At 52.1% G+C, this 13884-nt stretch overlaps 6 protein-coding genes across 6 annotated transcripts; 2 read left to right on the forward strand and 4 right to left on the reverse strand.

The window, feature by feature from the left end:
- Positions 1 to 63: 63 nt before the first annotated feature.
- On the reverse strand, positions 64 to 2740 carry BDW74DRAFT_170712 (uncharacterized protein; the record flags this gene model as incomplete). The annotated part of the gene is made up of 3 exons (XM_073727206.1): positions 64 to 1220; positions 1355 to 1359; positions 1644 to 2740. 3 exons carry the CDS (start codon positions 2738 to 2740, stop codon positions 64 to 66), a joined length of 2259 nt encoding a protein of 752 aa, XP_073579240.1.
- Positions 2741 to 3090: 350 nt separating this feature from the next.
- Positions 3091 to 3919, reverse strand: BDW74DRAFT_93068 (uncharacterized protein). The gene has a single exon (XM_073734100.1). The coding sequence runs from the start codon at positions 3751 to 3753 to the stop codon at positions 3181 to 3183; it is 573 nt and encodes a 190-aa protein (XP_073579241.1). The 5' UTR covers positions 3754 to 3919; the 3' UTR covers positions 3091 to 3180.
- A 1-nt stretch (position 3920) lies between these two features.
- Positions 3921 to 5352, forward strand: BDW74DRAFT_161546 (uncharacterized protein). Its single transcript, XM_073725807.1, has 2 exons — positions 3921 to 4353; positions 4406 to 5352. The coding sequence occupies exons 1-2, from the start codon at positions 4073 to 4075 to the stop codon at positions 5253 to 5255; spliced, it is 1131 nt and encodes a 376-aa protein (XP_073579242.1). The 5' UTR covers positions 3921 to 4072; the 3' UTR covers positions 5256 to 5352.
- Positions 5353 to 5518: 166 nt separating this feature from the next.
- BDW74DRAFT_161548 (uncharacterized protein) lies at positions 5519 to 7655 on the forward strand. Its single transcript, XM_073725808.1, has 5 exons — positions 5519 to 6075; positions 6131 to 6600; positions 6658 to 6775; positions 6842 to 7020; positions 7070 to 7655. The coding sequence occupies exons 1-5, from the start codon at positions 5704 to 5706 to the stop codon at positions 7458 to 7460; spliced, it is 1530 nt and encodes a 509-aa protein (XP_073579243.1). The 5' UTR covers positions 5519 to 5703; the 3' UTR covers positions 7461 to 7655.
- A 1874-nt stretch (positions 7656 to 9529) lies between these two features.
- On the reverse strand, positions 9530 to 10262 carry BDW74DRAFT_161551 (uncharacterized protein). The gene has a single exon (XM_073725809.1). The coding sequence runs from the start codon at positions 9735 to 9737 to the stop codon at positions 9540 to 9542; it is 198 nt and encodes a 65-aa protein (XP_073579244.1). The 5' UTR covers positions 9738 to 10262; the 3' UTR covers positions 9530 to 9539.
- A 156-nt stretch (positions 10263 to 10418) lies between these two features.
- Positions 10419 to 12452, reverse strand: BDW74DRAFT_93090 (uncharacterized protein). The gene is made up of 2 exons (XM_073734101.1): positions 12036 to 12452; positions 10419 to 11987 (listed from the first exon to the last, which is right to left on the reverse strand). The coding sequence occupies exons 1-2, from the start codon at positions 12197 to 12199 to the stop codon at positions 10478 to 10480; spliced, it is 1674 nt and encodes a 557-aa protein (XP_073579245.1). The 5' UTR covers positions 12200 to 12452; the 3' UTR covers positions 10419 to 10477.
- Positions 12453 to 13884: the final 1432 nt, after the last annotated feature.

Consider the following 13884-nt stretch of genomic DNA (forward strand, 5'->3'; position numbering starts at 1 on the left):
TGCAGCGCTAGATAGTACATGCCATTTGGAGCCTAACAAACATGGGGAAAGTGTAAAACGCAATCAGGAATTCACACGCAGGACATGAATCCCACCCTTCCTCTCCCCTCCAGCAGCGGCAGCATTGGAAGAAAGGAATTCCGCTCCGTTAACAAGGTCAACAACATCCTCAACTCGACCCCGAACAGTATCATTCTCAACCATAGTCGCAATCAAGCCTAGCGTTTTCCCGTCCGGTTCAACATGGACAAAGCGCGCGTGCGGCGTCCCTTCGCTTTTCTTCGGGTTGACATTCAGGACGGGGTTGGCATCCACAGCTGAAAGAACGGCGCCGCCATCTTTGATTATGGCTGGGGCGTTGGATTGGGTAAGGATGATCTCGCCCGTGCAATCGAGGACGATGTCAACGGGGGGCCATTTGTTCTTGCGGAATATAGTCTTGAGATCGAACCCCTTGGGCATCGGATCCGGGACGAGGATAGTTTCGTCGACGTCAGAGGCCTGACGCAGTTTGGTGGCTGCATCTTCCGAGGCGCAGGTGACGCAGATCCAGGGACGGTAGCGCGGGAACAGGGACTCGGAGCGGAGGAGTTGGAGAGCTTGCGTACCGACCTCGCTATGGTGGGCATTTGTGATCAGAACGCGGAGGTCCTTGCGGGCTGTGGGATCGAGGCCCGCATATTTGAAGAGCGCTTGCCAGGCTGTGAGGGCTGGTAGCGGGATAGTGGCTGCTTCTGCGGCGGAGATGTTCTGGGGCTTATGCGAGATCTCGTCCTCTGTTGCGAGAACGTAGTCCGCTGCTGCGCCGTCTTGGGTGTAGTCGATCAGGCCGAAGACGACCTCGTCGACTTTGAACTTGGGGCCGTCGGGCTTCTCATGGTCCTCGGTTGGGGTGCTGATGACTGTGCCGCAAAAGTTGTGGACGGGGACTTGCGGAATGGATTTAGATGGATTGAGCTCTTTTGCGAGTCTGAGCTCGTCGTGTGAGAATGCGGCGGTCTGGACTTTGATGAGGTATTGAGACGGAGAGGGCTTTGGGGTTGGGAAGTCTGTGTCGAACACTACTTCCGAGTCTACTCTGGGGTTGTCCAGAGATGTGTCGTCCCGGATTGCGGTAGAAGCTGGACACCAGTATAAAGCTCTCATTGTGTCCGGGACGAATGTCTGTTCGTCCATGGTCGTGGAGAGTCGCTTGGCTGGCTTCATTGTTGCGGGTATCACTGTTGGGCGATGTCGTTGCAATACTATTGAGTCAGAAAGGTGGTTTTAGCACGCGATCAACAATTATAAAACTGATAAGCTCTGATAGATGAAAACAAATGCTGCTAGTTATTTCGTCTTCAAATAATAGCACTGTCGCTGCGATATACTCCAGTGTCAAATTTCGCCACCCCGGACGTTGCATTGACGTAACTAACTGATAACCAGTCGGATCAACAGCCAAGTCCACCTGAATTCCAGAGTATGATATAAATTGTGCTCAATAATGGCGACAAAGGTACTTATGACCGTCCGGAAACTAGTCAAGGGAAAAGCTCGCGTTGTCTCTCGCTCTGATCTCATCGAGCATATTGTAGACTTCTCTCGGATGCTCGAATACACGCCAAATATGCTTCGGGACATCCTTGAAGGCCTCGGCGAACCTTTCGAACGAGTTTTGTTCTTCCATTCGAGGTACATCCATGACTTTTCTAATCAGTATTGCGTGGATCCATTCGGGATGTCGTCTATATATTTCCGCGTAGGCTTCGGGGTCTGTCTGTGTGGAGTCTCCGATGCAGAGTGCTCGCCGGTGCGGAAACCATCTCCGGATCTTCCTAATGCGGTCCACCTTGTATTCTAGCGTGTTGACTGTGAATGACTTGACCAACTCGCTTATGTCCAACCATGAAGAATCTCGGAGAATGAGGGTTCCTGGGATAAAGTGGTCGCGGAGAAACCCTCGGAGGAAAGGGTATAAGTTGTATGGTGACGCAGAAAGATAGAACCATGTAGGCTCAAACCACCGTTCGATACGAGAATATAGCTGCGGCATGCCCGAGATCGGCCTCGGCTCCTCGGCGAAGGTTGTGCGAATTATCCCCGTGGTATCTGACGTTTGGGTGCATTTGATAGTGTCGTCAACATCGGATACAACCAGCCAGCCTTCAGGTCCTGCAAAAGTTGTTTCCATTGTCGCCCTGTCTCTCACACCTCGGACATGGGACCGAACCCGAAGTCCATCTTCAATGTGACGAACGCCAGTATTCAGAACCTGCGAGACAATACCATTATCTCCTGTGGGACCAACTTCGTGGATTTGAGTTGGATGATTTGGTAGATGCAATTCGAGCATCATCGAGTGGTCCGCAACAACCTGGTATAGGAAAGGCTGCAAACGCCGCGCGATCCGATGGCGTATCTCTTTTTCTGTGCCTAGTTCTCCGTCGAGTCCGATGAGATCTGCGATCGCTGCCACGAAGTTGCTGATGTCTCGTCGGCTATTCTTACGGAATACGCAGGCCACAACCTCCACACGCCATGAATGAGGCTCACCAGATACATGCGAGGCGGGGTGTCGATATGCAGTATTGTCCAGCAGCCAAACTGTATGGTGGACATCTGTTACCGGGGACGGTTGTCTCAGTAACGTGGACGAAACGACTCGTATTATGCTGGAATATCGTTTCCAAGACTGCGTAATCCGCTCCAACTTCTGAGGAATGACAGGATCCTTCGTCCGTATAACTGGAGAGCCCATGATTTAGGTGACGTGGCGCTTGCTATGTAGCCAGCAGCTTCTGTCGAAAGGATTGACGAGTACTTCGCAAGGTTTGATCTTGTATCGCACGGGGTCTAGGTGTTCAACGCAGGCCAAGATAAAGAAAGTCTGAAATCAAGTCGACCTGAAAGCTCCGCTTTGGCGACCCTTCGGCGGCTATTCTTATACGGACCCCAGAATCTGGGGCAAACCGCCCGCCTGATCTCCATGTTCACGAAGATAAGCCACAGGGCAGTGACGCCCTGTCTGTGCCAGATACAGCCTTTTTTGAGTCACTCTGTCTTTCAACCATGAGTCAGCTGGACTAAGGCGAAGGGCTCAGTCGAGTTGGGTTAAACAAAGCCTCAACTGTGAATGTTGGGAGAGATAGACGGAGCGCATGGGCATGGTTCGTCGCTTGGCGCCTAGATCTGCGCAAGTCAGCCTCGTGATGCTTGTGACCCTATCAAAATCAGCAGTTGGTTCCCGGCGCCTGATGGCTGGACATGAGATCTCAGCCAGAGATATAGTAGACTGGCAAGGTCAGTTGCTAGAGCCTCTTGATCTATTAGAGTCTTGGGTTTCCGCGCCCTGATGCGCGGGCTAGGCTTTGTGAGACGCTGGAAAGAGAGTACTCTCCGGGATGCGAAGCTCGAGTGATAAGTACTCTCTGTGACAGTTGCTTCCAAGATACCTCGTTGGCTAGGGGTTTCTAGGGAGGGCGTGCGGAGTTGAGAATGATCATCGGACTCGGAGCGGATTGGCCGTGAGGCACGCGTTCTGCGCGCGACTTCTGTACCCTGATGCAGCACGCACTTCTGCCACTTTGATTCAATGTCAGTGACGATGTCTGGAGAAATGAGCAACAGTTTATTTGGCGACAACTGATAGCTTATAGTGAGTAGTTTGTCGCCATGAAGTCTGATGAGACAGTGGGAATCGATCACGTTCGTTCCTAGTTCTATGTCTGAATCTATTTCTTGGCATCTAACCATCGCTCGAACTGGATTCATGGATCAAAAGTTGTTGCCTGGATGTTGAAGAAGCAAAAACAAATCGAAAGACGGGATTCCTTAAAAGACAGGGTCACGTGAACGTGTCTTGGGATCGATCAGCTCCTGAAAAACAAACAGCACAAGATTCTAATGAATTTAACTTCCATGAAATCGACTTAGACTCCAATGTACTTGCTTCTCAGCAGCCGCCTTCTTCTCTAGGAAAGCCTCAAGCCTCCGTAATCCCTCATGCTCACCAGCCGGATAAGCGCGATATTGCAGCACTCGAACCAAGCAATTCACGAAAGGCCCGGCTGAGTTGAGTCCAGTTTGAAGCATGCCTTGGGCACCGCATCGAGTCGTGGATTGGGAATCCGGCCAGGTATACACAGAAACTGTGTCAACGCCTGCCATCTCAGCGTTGGATGGTCCGACATGGGTTCATGAGTCGCCGTATCTGCCTAGCGGATTTGAGGAAGGAAGTCCTTTCGAGGCATCTCCACTAAGACATATTGCTATGAGAAAACTTCTTCTAGACCAGAGGAATTTATCACCCGTTTTGTTTACGAACGTGCCATGGAATATCGCTAAAGACATATGGGAATTTTTGGGCAGATGGTGAGTGAAACCTACGGATTTCTTGACGGCCTGAGCTTATGCGAAAGACCAGTAAGAAGCAAACTTTGCATATGTGGAAGCTTCTTGCTACCCTATATCCATCTCAGCTAGCCGAGACCGAGCAATGCCGCTCAATGAAGATCGAAAACCCCAAACTCTCCATGAAAGACTACCTGTCATTGATGAAGAGCGATAGCCTGAGCTGGCGGGTCGTACTGACTCTGGCATCGTCATACGCCAGAACACCTGAACTTGTGGACATCTCTGAGATCAAGAATCTTTGCGCATTAGACATAGCTACGCCTGCGAAACTGGGTGCATTGCCTGAGGACACTGGGCTCCAGATAACAGCCCTAACTGACCGTATCGTTCGCACCTGGAGCGAACTGGCTCAGGCAGTAAAGGCCTTCTCACACCTCCGAGTTTTGATCCTACGACACCAGACGGAGCTCTCTAAGGTGGCTCTCAATTACTTGAGGTTCTTCCCGAGCCTGCAGTCAGTAGTCGCATTCGGATGCCCTGGCATCGAGTCTGCATTATCTGGCGGCAACGTAGATGGTTGGACGATAACAAAGGTGAAGCGATCCGCTCCAACTACTCTTCACACACACTACAAAGACATTTGTGAGGCAGGCGGCAGTGCCTCAATGCCCGCGGAAAGCCCAATCCTGGACTTTCAAATCGGCGAAATGAAGAAGTCTCGTGGACCATTCAGCGCACTGTATTCGGCCATATATCTCCAGCGGATAGGTGGCGTTCCTAAGGTGGACCCCGAACCGAGCACAAAGAAGCGAAAGGAAGCTGAGCTCCCTGGAGGTCAGTATGGGCAGCCTAGAAAGAGCAAAGCCATTATGAAAGACCGCACCAAAGATATAGGGGGCGTGCTCAGCAGCTTTTTCTAGCTACTCTGCGTGTACGGTACCTACGGAAAGTATAGCAGTGCGCCGGATGATGTCAGCTATGTCAGCGCAATCAAATATACCTACCTAGTCACGAGAATTGTCCCATTAACCATGCCGAGTTCCTCGTCGATTTCGACCATGGCCGTAGGTAGTTCTGTCTTCAATTAATAGAATGGCGATAGCGTGCGCCGGTCTCATTGGCCGCTGGACCCTGGCCGACCGCCGCTTCCCCCGCAACGCCGCGTGATTCCCAAGCTCAACTTTCTTGACTTCTCCCATTCCAACCTTGAAGCTGCCGACTGAGCATCTTATTTATTGTTTCTTATTGTTGGTGAAGCTATTTTCAGCCGGCGTCAGTCCCCATTCCCGTCCCTTATCTGTACGTCGAAGGGTGTTACCCACCTGCAATAGTGGAGGAGCGAGTCTCCCCGCAGTTCTTATTTGGACCATGGCCGAACAGCTCGATGTACCGGAGAGCTCCAATGGCTCTAACGGAGCGTCGCCGCGATCAAGCACTGATTCCCGTTCGCCGTCAACTGGAGGACGGACTCCTCGACTATCCTCCCACTCCTCGAGTCACCAACATCGACAGAGCTTCAGCGAAGCTCTCCGCGCAGCACCGAGCTCCCCGCGTGCCCGACGCCAGCCCTCGCTCACGCAAGCCGCTATCCAGAGCTTAATTGATAACCCCCCAGCTCCGCACCACGCGAATCCAGCCTTTGCTGGTCGAGACTGGCGCGAGATCTCAATCGGCGAGCTAGTGACTGCGGATGACCTGAGGTTCGTGGAGGTTGATACTGGGATTGAGGATGCTACGAATGTATGTCCCTCTAGGCCTTATCTACTTACTTCACTAACGGGCTCGTGGGTGGTAGATTCTTATTGACTCTGATGCGCCAGTGTTGTTAATTCGCGAGACGCCCGAGCACAAGACAGCTGTTGGAACCTTTGATTATAGCGACCTCAACACTTACCTCCTGCTTGCAGCTGGTCTAACTCGGCCAGGTGAAGACCTGCTTCCCGCTTATGAGGAGCTTGCGCACAAGGCTCATGAGAACATCCCAATCCCAATGAGGGACGTGAAGGAGCTGGGTAGAAAGGAGCCGCTGACGACGCTCCCGGCATCTGCCAGCTTGATGACGGCTGTTGAAACATTTGGGGGTGGAGTACATCGTGTGGTTGTGATTGATGAGCGCCGAGACAACGAGGTCATAGGCATCGTCAGCCAGTTCCGACTTGTCAAGTTCCTCTGGGAGAATGGCCGGTGCTTTCCAGTGCTAGACCAGCTGTACCCACAGTCGTTGCGAGATCTGAAGATTGGTTCTCACACTGTCATTTCAATCAAGTATGCTTTCGAATCGGCCCGGAGTGTATGGAGTGCGAATACTGACGTTCTTTATAGTGGCGACAAGATGCTCTCTGAAGCGCTGCAGCTGATGCATAGCGAAGGAATATCATCAGTGGCCGTTGTTGACAATCACTTCAACGTTGTTGGAAATATATCTACTACGGATGTTAAGGTACGCTAACTACTGTTGGGCTATGTCGCTCGGCGGTCCTAATCAAGTACTTGCTGACCAGAATAGCTCCTCACGAGATCGTCATCGCTCCCTCTTCTAAGCAATACGTGCACACACTTCATCTCAGTCATCCTCTCGACTCGCGGCCTTCAAGAGGGGAGGGACTCATTCCCTGTGTTTCACGTCACACCAGGGTCGACCCTGGCCCATACAGTAGCTAAAGTAGTGGCTACCAGGTCTCACCGGTAAGTTTCGCTCGTGTGCTACTGCTCTCTACAGCGCTGACTTGCGTAGCTTGTGGGTCACCGATCCCTATTCACCGTCGTCATCAGGGCCTCCTACTCCCTCTCACTCAATGGTGCACATCCCGCTCCAATCACCGCCCGAATCTCCCAATCCGCCCGTCGCCAATGTGCAGCCGGTCGGCCAGCCAGCGTCAGGGCCTTACATAAACCCTGCGCCACTCACACCATCAATTCCCGCGTCTGCTCTACCCGGGGCTCGACTCTCCGGGCGTCTCGTGGGCGTGGTTAGTTTGACGGACATCTTGAACTTACACGCGCGAGCTAGCGGGCTAAGCCCGGCGGATCCAGCAGAGAACCGTAGTCGACGACGACGAAGTAGTAGCTCGAGTATCAGCGTGCGGCGGAGCGGTGAGATAGGACGAGAACTGTTTAGCCGGTGAAGCATTGAAAGAGCGAGAACAAGCGTGTTTACTTGCACATTACACAAAGACTCATGATTATGTTATAGCTACACCCATACCTTCCACTCAAGTGACTTGAAAAAAAAAGATCCATTTAGGCCGGAGCCGGGACTCAAAATAAGCAGTTTGGACTGTATTGAGACTGTACAGTGTATGCTCAATCGGAACTGATATCAATAATGGGAAAATTCCGATATCTGGATGATTCTATAGAGCTTAAGCTTATAAATTCTCCGTCTGGTAGGTACTAGATGGAATGTCCACCAATCTTAAAAGCGTAAACACCAAGCGGTCTTCTCATCCGTTTATGTACTTTGTTGTGGGTAGGCTGCCCATGAGCAAACCGCTATATATGGTAAATTGACAAGCAGAGCCAAAACACGGGAGCCTGTCGCCGGTTGTGCTTACGCCCAGGGCCATTGTGTGCCACCCTATGCTGGCCTCTCTCGGACCCCGCACTGGGCTTCTTTTCATCTCATTAGATCGCCTTCTCCTTCTTTCCTTTCATTTCCTCTAGCAGCCAAGATGTTCACCCTACGTAAGGCAGCTCTGATTTGGTCAGGCAGGTAGCTCAGGCGAGACTCCCGAAGACTAACATCCGTCTAGATTCTTTGCCCGTTACGGAGAATTGAACCTCGTCAGCAGGGAAGCCTGTGCGCAACTCGAGATCCGGATTTAACGACTTCTCTATGAAGACGACCACTATCACCACGAAGCGCTGCGCCGGATGTCTCTATGTTCTGAGCGTACGATGACTCGGCGACTACTCCGTCCACCTCAACCTTCCGGACATGGTGCGAGATGGAGAAATTTGGGATACACTCCTCAATCGCCAGAGTACATTCGATGATAGTGGGGGATCTATCGGAAGTCTTCAGGCTGTTATCGTGCGCGGGCTCACTCGATAACCTCATATATCCAAGGAAGAGATCATTAGGTATGAGGCGGGTCTGACGCTCCCTGTCAAAATAATGGTGTACCATGATCTTCGCTTTAGAACTCCGAGTATCCCTACGCCAGAAGGTATCGGCGATACTCACAACTAAAGAAGAGTGGCTTGATGAGGAGCGAAAAGCTGAGGATCCATGTCTTTATACCGGTAGGCCCAACGTTTCGCCCAAAAGTGAAAACTACTAGCGCTGTATAGCACGGCAGTATTGATTTCGTCCTTCGAGGGAGGAAGTAAGACTGGTAATCAGAAGCCAGATCTTTTTGCTTTCACAACGTCAATGGGAAATCGCTTGACTGCCTCTTACCAACATGGCGGCGAGATCACATCCGAGTTTCCAGAGACGGCCGAAAACACATCGAGACCGTCGGAGGGGCGCACTGCGATTTACCTACGGCTGGGCGCAAGCAGCTGGATTATCAATTTAGAGAGCATATAACTTTGCACGTTGCGACGCGATTGTATGCCTATGCCGTGAGTAGTTTGTGGACCGACCGCCTAGCCAAGCACTGCTCCGTTCATACTCGGTTGATGGCACGCACAGCAGAATAGGCCATTGCTTACCAGAGGCTAGGTCTTCATACAACCAGGATGTGGGTACGGAGAACACCGACTCGCAATGCTGGAGCTCGTCAGGTAGCGAATAAGACATCACAAGAATCAGGACAGGGGTAAAGACAACCTTGGGCCAAGTCGTGGGGATGGATGGGATGAATCAGGCCACTGCTTTCTCCGCATTTACTTACCTGGGTAATCACCTACCTCTACCAGCACCCAGCCTATGATGGCCTCTATACTGCAAATCAGGCTAGGCTAGACCGGGCAACCACGCTGTGCATGCAATACTATGCTTCAGAATCAACTTCTCGCTCCACAGAGTGTGACTCTACCGCAGCTTCTCTGCAAGGTGCGCAGTACATCACACATGTTCCAGCCATTTCACTACCCCTAGTGACTCACGCAATCCAACCCAACGAAAATAAAATTCGTCAGCAACCTTCTGCAGGGACCACGCCAAAAAAAATTTCCCACGAGCACTTGCGTGGCTGCCAGACTTGGCAAGGTTACCCTGTCCTATCGCCTAGGGTAGCTGGTCCTGTCCCTTCAATTCAGGGCAGCGCAAAAAGGTCAACCATGGATGATAGCAATAGCGACCCAAAGCGGCTACTGACGGGGAACAAAATAACGAAAGCCCGAGCGAGTGCCAAGCCCCCTTGCAAAAGAAGCACTAACTGCACCCGGATTAGCGGAAACATGATCGACAGAGAGAGAACTTTAATTATCTGAGTGGGCCAATGGCACTGCATTTGCTATCACTATGGACATGTGTGGAGCCAGCTTAAGCTCACGGTGCAGTATCTTCACTCTTGACATTCTACTTCCCGCCAGTGCCGTGTTCAGCAGCAAGTTGGACTAGGGTACAGAAGTAGAGATCCAGATTCCAGATTCTGAGGCTACAACGTTGCCAGAAGCCAAAGTGACTCGAAATCGAAATCACAGGGCTAAGGGACACTGCTCAACTTCACTAACAGCACTTCTAATTATCGAGGGTACGAGTCGATCGGAATCTAGAATAACATGACAGCTACTCTTTATTTCGGACCGATGTTACCTCCCATCAGTCACGGGCCCATCCGCAACTCGTCACATCACTTTATCGGCACACTACGCCTTGGCTCAACGCTCACCTTCCGTTTGCGGTCGATGGCAGTTACCTCATTCCTAGGTCACTGCTCCAGTAATTCAGGGCTATTCCGGGCCTGGCCCATGTCTCAACGCAGTAATATGTCTAAGTGTAACGTCGGGAGATTGACTTTACTATATGCAGATCAAGAGTGTACGTTGCAGATATGCGGTCAATTCTCGTATGGGCCAAGGTTAGAAGCTAGTGTGGGTAGTTTTGCAAAAATGACAACAGAAAATCCATAAATATATCAGAACCACTCCTTCGCATGAAGTCAAACTCTGGTATTGGCAAGGTACGGTGGAAACCCACGCAAAGTGGGAAGAAAACGCCCAAAAGAAATATTCGAAGACATCAAACCGCTCACACGTTAGTAATGTATTCTTTCATATCCAAGTGACCAGGAAAGCCAGTATCTGCAGGAGTGCCATCACTAGGGCCCGATACCTGCCAGTGGGACATCCCCGGGTAATGGTTTTGATCAAGATGGTTCTGATCAAGAGTGGAAGCAAAATGGCTAAAGTCGAGGAAATCCTGATCTGCACTCTCAACCATTCCCTGTCCTGGTAATTCTAAACTGAGTTGGAGATCTGCATCGAAGCCCTGTAGCTCAGACAATGTGTGCTTGAAGGGGTCCATCTCGGTTATGTCCAGGTCGCCCCTGCCCATGCTCATGCGCGGATTGGAGCTTTGGGAAGAAGCCGGAGTATGAGGCGACGTGCTTCTTGGTGTAGGCAGCAACTCGATGGAGGAGCTAGGGTCCGAAAATGACAAATTGTTGCTTGGGCGATATCCTGTGTGAAAAGACATCGACGATGAAGAGGAAGAGGTGGAAGTGGGGACATTGGTGGGAGCCGGCCCCGGTTCTGACCGCACTCGGTGATGCTGGCTCGTTCCATGGGCGCCGTTGGAGCCTGGAGCTGGGGTAGCAGCCTGAGGTGGAGCTGGGGTGGTAGCCTGAACCCGAGCCTGCACCTGAGCTTGTGCTTGTGCTATGGCTTGAGCGGGCAAAGTAGGAGCAGACGCAATGCGGTTGCGGAACTGACCCGGCAGCTCTCCAATAATAGGCAGACCACCCATAGATGTCGAGTCGGACATAGCATGGCGGGGAAAGAGATTTTGCCAGGTTTGCAATAGCTGCTGCTGTAGCTGTGGGCGCATGGTCAAGCCAGGCTCCATCGTAACGTAGGATGGCACCTGGGCTTGATTGGGAGCCTCAGTTGGAGTTATGTACGACGGTGAGAGATTGGCCCCTGGGGTCGAGAAGGCGTTGAAGCTGAGTTTGCCCGGCTCAGTGCTTGGTCCGGGGAGGGTGTTACGCAGGTGAGAGAGATCGATGGACAGCTTGCGAGCGCCATGAATGGGCCCAGTGGGTGCAACGCTGGATGCGCGGTGGTGACTGTTGCGTCGGCTGGAGATTGGGCGGTTCTGCACCCGCTGGTTTTGTAAACCGCTTGGCATTCTCGGACTCTGAGAGGTAGACCCCTGTGAGAGCGAAGGGCTGGGGAGACTCGGACTTTGCGGAGCACTGGGCATCTGCAGGACGGGGTGCGATGAGTGCTGCAGACTGTATGAAGGTCCAGTATGTAGTGGAGCGGGCATCTGCCTTCTTTGCGAAGCAGCGGACACGCCAGCGAGGAGTGAATTGTCAAAGTCATGAGTCAGCTGCGCATTATGAACTCGCATGTATTGAAGCATCTTTGCGCGATAGGTGTCGTCAATCTCCTCATACATGGACTCATTCTCAACGACCTCGCGGTTGATCATGAGAGCCCTTCCAGTGCGCTTCTTGTGCAGCAAAGAAGCCCGATTGGCGGACTCAATGCGAGCATCCAAGCTGCGGTCCTTGCGCCTGGAGGCTGCGATAAAGGCCCTGCGATTCTCAGTACTAGATAAAACGTACGCTAGGAGGAAGTCGCACCGTTCTTGATTCTCCTCCTTAGTGCGGCCCTGGTTTTGACCATACGAATCGATGCTCGGTGGTCTGGGAGACATCTTCCTGGATAAAGATAGTGGTGAGAATGCGAGAAAGAGGGCGGGGGTGGAGGTAGAAGAAGGCTGCAGAGAAGCTGCAGAAAGTGACATGGAGAGAGCAAGTTAAATGCCCGCCAGGCCAGGTCGAGAGGCGCGCCGTCCATGGTTGGCACCTGCCGCCCAGGTCTGGGTGTGCGCTGGGTCGCTGGCGGGCTTCCATGGGCCTGCCAGCGTTAAGGTTTCTTACGCACGAAGCACAGCAGCCACGCAAGTAGTCTAGGCCTGGGGAAGCTCTGCCTGCCCACTCCTCGCTCTTTCCTCGGTTTCCTTGCCCTCCCCTCCCATCCCCTCCCCCTCCAGCTCACTCTTCATCCCCCTCGCTTCTTTCACTTTCTCCATCGCCAAGTCGTCTCTTGTGGTGTCAACAAGAAAGTCGTTGTCTGTCTACCTATCCCAGGTTGTCTCCGTTTGCTCCTCCTCTTCGCCGTCTAGTAAGTACTCCTTGCCAGCCATCCCAACTCACCCGCCAATAGGCAAAGAAGCCATTCTGACAGCTGCAGCTAACGCACTGTTCAAGCCCCTCCGGCCCACAGCGATCAAACCCCGAATCAACTCCACTTGCCACCCTCCCTGCTGCTCCCCCGGGCCCCGTCTTCTCTAACTGCTTCCGTATAGAGCTCAGCTCTAGCCCGGTCCTCCATCCCTTGGTCCTATCTTCGGACGGGTAACCTGGGAAGCTACTCCAGATCAATCACAGCCAGTCGACTGCCCGAAGTACTGCCGCACTGACAGACAATATAGAAGACAGGGCACCTTACCACGTTTCGCCCTACCACCACTTTCCTCGCCACTGCCCCTCCGCCTAGGGGATTCTCAGCTATCTGGCATGTTCTACCTTGGGCTTATCTGGAGGCGTTATACGTTGGCAAGTAATTACCGATTGTCCGAGCTGGCCGAGCGTTGCCCTACGTCCCATGCATGTGGTGCCTCAGATGGAAGGATCACACTACGCCGCGCATTACCTTCTTGCGATTTTTAATCATACGATGAGCATCTATTCTCTGTCGTTACACTTTACCCTTTGTTATCGGGCGTGGTGGCATGTCTCGCACTCGCATCGGATCCGATGCTCGCGGCTCGCCTATTATCTCCAGACCTACGTAGTAGGCGCTCAGATTGAGATTGCGCTAACGCAGGGACTCTTAGCCTTAACCTAAGGCTATCAGAATGGGCCTAGACTCTAGCCAGGCTGGAGGTGTAGAAACGGCGTATGTTGATCACTGTGTAGAGATACGCATACGGCCTCCACGGGCTATGTTCTCCTCACTCAGAGTGGTAGGTTTACTTTATCTACCTGCTCGGCCATCCGTGCGTTTTACTAATTACACAGATCGCTACTGCAAGGTATGAGGATTCTATTCTATTCGGCTTCCACTTTCCTTTTCTGCCCGCTATCTAACTTCATTCATGCATGGCCACTGAACAGGCTGTTATCAACCCTACCAAGAGGGGCATCACATCACCTTAAGCCCGAAAGTCGGGCGAGTCCTATGTCTTGCCCTACATGGCCAGAGTATATTGGGACAGCTGACTTTATTAAAGTGTGCCACGGAGTATTTCAAACCAGAAACGGACACAGTGCTGTTTGTTTATCCTCAACAACATAGGGTAGCGTCCAGATCATCCCTGTGTCTGGGAATCGGCAACTATGTCTCCATGCCATAAATCACTCATATTTGCTTCCAAGTCAGATAATACAATAGTCAGGCACAGGTAATCCACGGACCGCGGTTCTA

The sequence above is a fragment of the Aspergillus multicolor genome (assembly GCF_047715735.1).
Source record: "Aspergillus multicolor strain CBS 133.54 unplaced genomic scaffold BDW74scaffold_37, whole genome shotgun sequence".
Lineage (NCBI taxonomy): Eukaryota > Fungi > Ascomycota > Eurotiomycetes > Eurotiales > Aspergillaceae > Aspergillus > Aspergillus multicolor.

What these genes read in the sequence shown, in the direction of transcription:
- BDW74DRAFT_93068 (XM_073734100.1), bottom strand. Translation starts at nt 3,753, where the DNA reads ATGAATCCAGTTCGAGCGATGGTTAGATGCCAAGAAATAGATTCAGAC.
- BDW74DRAFT_161546 (XM_073725807.1), top strand. Translation starts at nt 4,073, where the DNA reads ATGCCTTGGGCACCGCATCGAGTCGTGGATTGGGAATCCGGCCAGGTA. An exon ending in TGGGAATTTTTGGGCAGATG is followed by an intron (nt 4,354 to 4,405) that starts GTGAGTGAAACC and finishes GCGAAAGACCAG; the next exon opens with TAAGAAGCAAACTTTGCATA.
- BDW74DRAFT_161548 (XM_073725808.1), top strand. Translation starts at nt 5,704, where the DNA reads ATGGCCGAACAGCTCGATGTACCGGAGAGCTCCAATGGCTCTAACGGA. An exon ending in GGATTGAGGATGCTACGAAT is followed by an intron (nt 6,076 to 6,130) that starts GTATGTCCCTCT and finishes CGTGGGTGGTAG; the next exon opens with ATTCTTATTGACTCTGATGC. An exon ending in TATCTACTACGGATGTTAAG is followed by an intron (nt 6,776 to 6,841) that starts GTACGCTAACTA and finishes TGACCAGAATAG; the next exon opens with CTCCTCACGAGATCGTCATC.
- BDW74DRAFT_161551 (XM_073725809.1), bottom strand. Translation starts at nt 9,737, where the DNA reads ATGCAGTGCCATTGGCCCACTCAGATAATTAAAGTTCTCTCTCTGTCG.
- BDW74DRAFT_93090 (XM_073734101.1), bottom strand. Translation starts at nt 12,199, where the DNA reads ATGTCACTTTCTGCAGCTTCTCTGCAGCCTTCTTCTACCTCCACCCCC. An exon ending in AAGGAGGAGAATCAAGAACG is followed by an intron (nt 11,988 to 12,035) that starts GTGCGACTTCCT and finishes TGAGAATCGCAG; the next exon opens with GGCCTTTATCGCAGCCTCCA.